Below are 6,090 nucleotides of genomic sequence, written 5' to 3' on the forward strand. Positions count from 1 at the left end.
GGTTAGTAATTGTCTTGTGTACGATCGGTGTTAGCTAACCTGTACGGCCATCCCATGCTGTGTTTGAGGATGGAAGTAGCACAGTCACAGATAACGAGACACAGAGTCTGGCCAGCACGAGTTGGTAAGTTGCAATTTTGGGGAGAATTCCTGTGGGAGGGAACATAGTTATGTTAATTAAGCCTCGTTTAGTCAATTTACCCTTGTCAACAAGGAGAGGAATATCTCGACCAGTCAGGAGTGCACAATAAGTGTTTCCTTCTCCTTTCGATAAGATTTCCCCTGATTGTAAGGGTTTCTGGGCGTACTGTACCCACACTTGTTCGAAGACCAGGCCCTTAAATCTACGACCAAACCCATGGTCTGCAGGGCTGCAGTAATATCCACCCTCCTGTACGGATCAGAGGCATGGACGACTTACACAAGACACATCAAGTCACTGGAGATATATCACCAACGATGTCTCCGCAAGATCCTGCAGATCCCCTGGGAGGACAGGTGCACCAACATCAGTGTCCGTGCCCAGGCCAACATCCCCAGCGTTGAAGCACCAACCACACTCGATCAGCTTTGCTGGACAGGCCACTTATTTTGCATGCCAGACACGAGACTCCCTAAGCAACTGCTATATGCGGAGGTCCTTCATAGCAAATGAGCCAAAGGTGGGCAGTGGAAACATTACAAGGATACCCTCAAAGCCTCCCTGGTGCAGTGCAACATTACCACTAACGCTGTGGAGACCTTGGCCGAAGACCACCCTAGGTGGAGAAAGTGCATCCAGGAGGGCATTGAGCTGTTTAAATCTCAATGCTGCAAGTTTGAAGAGGTCAGCCGCAGGCAGCGGAACGAGCGTGTGGTAAATCAGTGACACGCCCAACTTTCTCCGACGAATATGTGTCCCACCTGTGACAGGGTCTGTGGCTCTCAGGTTGGACTGTTCAACCACCAAAGAACTTGCTTTCGGAGTGGAAGCAAGTCTTCCTCGAGTTCCAGGGACTACCTATGCGGGTGAAGATTATGGATAAATCAATTATTCGACACACCTTGTTTGAAACACGCTGGTGTATTCACTATTTATACAGAGCATTAATCTCCAGCTCAGGTATGGGGCGGGGGGGGGGGTGGGTGATGAAGACCAGCAGAATCATAGTCCAACTGCCAGAATGAACATGGTTCAGTGCCCAATGCAATCACAGTAAATCCCTTCAATTCACGAATGGGGGGGGGGGGGGTTTATCCATGGCGGCATATTTACCTAGCATTCGCGGCGACAGAGAATGTGCCCAGCCCAGACTACAGGGGGCCCGGTGCGCAGGCGCGGAATCCGGCTGTAATGGCGGAGCGGACGCAGTGAACGTGTGCTCCGGAAAATAACTCGTTTTCAGCGGCTCGCAGCGGAGCAATGGAGCAGCGGGTGAGCGGGGAGGCTTCGTAAACAACCGGTGCCCGCCGAAAGCCCGGAATAATAACCGCAATGTCGGTGGCTGCAGCTTCCGGTGCTTTCTCCCGCTCTTGGGCCAAGGGCTGACGGCGGCCATCTTTGTGCAGGAAGATAAGTCGGACCTTCCGCCATCTTCATTCGCTGACCCACAACGCGCATGCGTGGCCATCTTGGTGCAGGAGCGAAGTGAGTTGCGTCAGGGTCTTATTTCTAGCCGGTCCGCCTGGCTACAGCAACAACTGAGTTATTTTATTGTCTCAACACCTCGGATTTCTCAACCATCTCTCCTAAAGGCACTGCTCAGGCCTCACCTCACGGCTTACGTCCCAGACAATTGTTACAGGAAAGCCCCAGAGCTGTTCTCTCCCTGGGTTACAATCCGCATGTACAGTCCCCAGGGTTATTATCTCACCAGAACATAATAAATAGGTGCAGGAGCGGGCCATTTGGCCCCCTGGAGCCACGCTCCGCCATTTAATAAGATCATGGGCTGATCTGATCATGGACTCAGCTCCACTTCGCCGCCCGCTTCCCGTCACCCTTCACTCCCTTATCGCTCAAACATCTGTCCAACACCACCTTAAATATATTCCATGTCCCCAGCCTCCACAGCTCTCTGATGCAGAGAATTGCACAGATTTACAACCTTCTGAGCGAAGAAATTCCTCCTCATCTCAGTTTTTAAACGGTCGGCCCCTTATTCTGCGACTATGCCCCCTGGTTTCAGATTCCCTATGAGTGGAAATATCCTCTCTGCGTCCACTTTATCGATCCCCTTCGTTATCGTATGTTTCAATAAAATTGCATCTCATTCTTCTGAATCGCAACATGTATCCGCTCAACCCATCCTCATAAGACAAACCCTCATCTCCGGAACTGTACCCAGCCAGAGTCAGCACATTCAGGGAAGCGGAACCAGTGAGTGTAGAACTGAACCCAGCCAGAGTGAGCACATTCAGGGGAGGGGAACCAGTGTGTATAGAACTGTACCCAGCCAGAGTCAGCAAATTCAGGGGAGGGGAACCAGTGAGTGTAGAACTGAACCCAGCCAGAGTCAGCACATTCAGGGGAGGGTAACCAGTGAATGTAGAACTGAACCCAGCCAGAGTCAGCACATTCAGTGGAGGGGAACCAGTGAGTGTAGAACTGTACCCAGCCAGATTCAGCACATTCAGTGGAGGGGAACCAGTGAGTGTAGAACTGAACCCAGCCAGAGCCAGCACCTTCAGGGGAGGGGAACCAGTGAGAGTAGAACTGAACCCAGCCAGAGTCAGCACCTTCAGGGGAGGGGAACCAGTGAGTGTAGAACTGAACCCAGCCAGAGTCAGCACATTCAGGGGACGGGAACCAGTGAGTGTAGAACTGTACCCAGCCAGAGTCAGCACATTCAGGGAGGGGAACCAGTGAGTGTAGAACTGAACCCAGCCAGAGTCAGCACCTTCAGGGGTGGGGAACCAGTGAGTGTAGAACTGAAACCAGCCAGATTCAGCACATTCAGGGGAGGGGAACCAGTGAGTGTAGAACTGAACCCAGCCAGAGTTGGTGATGATAATTTGGAGGGAGTACAAGCTGCCTTCAGACGTGCGACGTGCTTCAATTTCAGGACAGGGATTGGGGAAGAGTGTATGGAACGGGGATTTACAGCTTTGGAGGAACAAGAGAGGAAATAATTTACCATACAATCTAAATTTGTCGGTTGTGAATTAATGTCCTTTACTTGCTGCAATTATTTGTGTAAACACCTTTTCCAGGTTATTCGAAGGGCAGGATTTGTCGTCGGGACACTCAAACCAAACATCACGTCAAGATCTGATGGAATTACTCGATTCATCAGGGCCTGAATATCATTGGCCTTTGAAAGTGGAAGGTGAAATGTTTGTCTGTTCTGTCTGTGGAAACAGATTTCAAACATCAGTGTGACTGGAAAAGCACCGAGGTATACACACAACCGAGTGAGAGTTCCAGTGCACTGAGTGTAGAAAGAGCTTTAACCAGTTACACAGCCTGAAAAAATATCGCGCGATTGACAGCGGGGAGAAACCGTATACGTGTTCTGTGTGTGGACGAGGCTTCAACTGATCATCACACCTGGAGAGACGCAAGGACAACCACACCATGGAGAAATCATGGGAATGTGGGGACTATGGGAAGAGATTCAATGACCCATCTGAGCTGCAAGTTCATCCGGGCACTCACACTGGGGAGAGGCCATGCACCTGCTCTGAGTGTGGGAAGGGATTCACTCAGTCATCCCACCTGCTGACACACCAGCGAGTTCACACTAGGGAGAGGCCATTCACCTGCTCCGAGTGTGGGAAGGCATTCACTCAGTCATCCCACCTGCTGATACACCAGCGATCTCACACTGGGGAGAGGCCATACATTTGCTCTGAGTGTGGGAAGGGATTCACGACCTCATCCACACTGCTGAGGCACCCGCGAGTTCATACTGGGGAGAGGCCGTTCATCTGCTCCAAGTGCGGGAAGGCATTCACTACTTCACGCATCCTGCTTAGACACCAGCGAGCTCACACTAGGGAGAGGCCATTCACCTGCTCTGAGTGTGGGAAGGGATTCACGCGGTCATTCACCCTGCTGAGGCACCAGCTAGTTCACAATGGTGGGAGGCCGCTCACTTGCTCTGACTGTGGGAAGGGATTCACTCAGTCATCCGATCTGGTTGCACACCAGCAAGTTCACAGTAGGGAGAGGCCGTTCACCTGCTCCGTGTGTGGGAAGGGATTCACTCAGTCATCCAACCTGCTGATACACCAGCGAGTTCACACTGGAGAGAGGCCATTCACCTGCTCCGTGTGTGGGAAGGGATTCACTCAGTCAGCCAACCTGCTGACACACCAGCGAGTTCACACTGGGGAGAGGCCATTCACCTGCTCCATGTGTGGGAAGGGATTCACTCGGTTATCCCACCTGCTGAGGCACCAGCGAGTTCACACTGGAGAGAGGCCATTCACTTGCTCTGAGTGTGGGAAGGGATTCACTATATTATCCAACCTGCTGACACACCAGCGAGTTCACACTGGAGAGAGGCCATTCACTTGCTCTGAGTGTGGGAAGAGATTCACTGCATTATTCAATCTGCTGATACACCAGCGTGTTCACACTGTGGAGTGACTATTCACCTGCTCTCAGTGTGGGAAGGGATTCACTCTGTAATCACACCTGCTGGCACACCAGCGAGTTCACAAGTGACTGCAGGGTTTGGATACTGCTGATGTCCCAGACTGAATCGTGTCCATTCTGACAGTTAGGTTTTCTTTCTGCTTATATTGATTCCCCCTTTAACTGAGCTGGAGTTTAATATTCTGGATAATTGACCAATTAATCAACGGGAAATAGCTCAGATTAAAAATAACGCTGATTTTGATGGCATCTCTAATTCACTCTTTTAGAAAGATAAGAAATAGGAGCAGGAGCAGGCCATTAGCTACGCGAACCTGCTGTGCCATTTAATAAGATCACTTCGCTGCCCACTCCCCATAACCCTTCACTCCATTATCGTTCAAAAATCTGTCGATCCCCACCTTAAATATATACAGCGACCCACAGCTCTCTCGGCTGAGAATTCCACCGATTTACGACCCTCTGAGTGTAGAAAACTCTTTTCATCTCAGTTCTAAATCCCATATTCTTAAACTATGCCCACTAGTTCTAGATTCCCTACAAGTGGAAACATCCTCTCTGTATCCACCTTGTCGAGTCCCCTGAGTATCATATGTTTCAATAAGATCACCTCTCATTCTTCTAAACTCCAATGAGTATACGCCCAACCTACTCAAACTATCCCCATAAGTCAACCCCTTCATCTCAGGAGTCAAACTAGTTAAGCTTCTCTAAACTGTCTCCAATGCAAGTATATCCCTCCTGAAGTAAGGAGATCAAAACTGTACGTAGTACTCCCGGTGTGGTCTGACCAATACCATGCACAGTTGTAGCAGGAGTTCGCTGCTTTTATCCTCCATCCCCCTTTCAAAAAAGGCCAACATTTCTATTGGCTTCATAATTACTTGCTGTATCTACATAATAATTTTTTGTGTTTCATACACAAGGACAACCAGGTCCCTCTGTACTGCAGCATTTTGTAATAGCTCTCCATTTAAATAATAAATTGTATTTTGATTTTTCCTGCCAATGTGGATAACCTCACACTTTCCCACGTTATACTCAATCTCCCAAATATTAACCCACTCACTTAGCCTGTCTACATCTATTTGCAGATTGTTTGTGTCCTCCTCCAATTTGCTTTCCCATCATCTTTGTATCATCAGCAAACCTGGCTACATTACACTCAGTCCCTTCATCCAAATCATTAATATAGATTGTAATTGTTGAGGCCGATCCCTGCGACACCCCACTAGTCACCATTTGCCAAATGCAAAATGACCCACTTATCTGTCTTCTGTTAGTTCGCCCAGCCTCTAATATATTAACCTCAAACCCGTAAACTTTAATCATGAGCAGTAACCCTTTATATGGCAACCTATTGAAAGCCTTCTGGAAATCCAAATACACCACCTCCACTGGTTCCCCCTTCCACACTGCTCATTACATCCTCAAAGAACTCCAGCAAATTTGTCAAACATGATTTCCCTTTCCTAAAACCATGCTGACTCTGCCTGACTGTATTATGC

At 49.2% G+C, this 6,090-nt stretch overlaps 1 protein-coding gene across 1 annotated transcript; it reads left to right on the forward strand.

Annotated features, from left to right (window-relative positions):
* The first annotated feature begins 1,567 nt into the window (after positions 1–1,567).
* LOC139248911 (zinc finger protein 551-like) lies at positions 1,568–4,573 on the forward strand. Its single transcript, XM_070872252.1, has 2 exons — positions 1,568–1,627; positions 3,193–4,573. The coding sequence occupies exon 2, from the start codon at positions 3,557–3,559 to the stop codon at positions 4,571–4,573; it is 1,017 nt and encodes a 338-aa protein (XP_070728353.1). The 5' UTR covers positions 1,568–1,627; positions 3,193–3,556.
* The last annotated feature ends 1,517 nt before the right edge of the window (positions 4,574–6,090 follow it).

This window comes from Pristiophorus japonicus, unplaced genomic scaffold, assembly GCF_044704955.1.
Source record: "Pristiophorus japonicus isolate sPriJap1 unplaced genomic scaffold, sPriJap1.hap1 HAP1_SCAFFOLD_30, whole genome shotgun sequence".
NCBI classification, from domain to species: Eukaryota; Metazoa; Chordata; class Chondrichthyes; family Pristiophoridae; genus Pristiophorus; species Pristiophorus japonicus.

What these genes read in the sequence shown, in the direction of transcription:
- LOC139248911 (XM_070872252.1), top strand. Translation starts at nt 3,557, where the DNA reads ATGGAGAAATCATGGGAATGTGGGGACTATGGGAAGAGATTCAATGAC.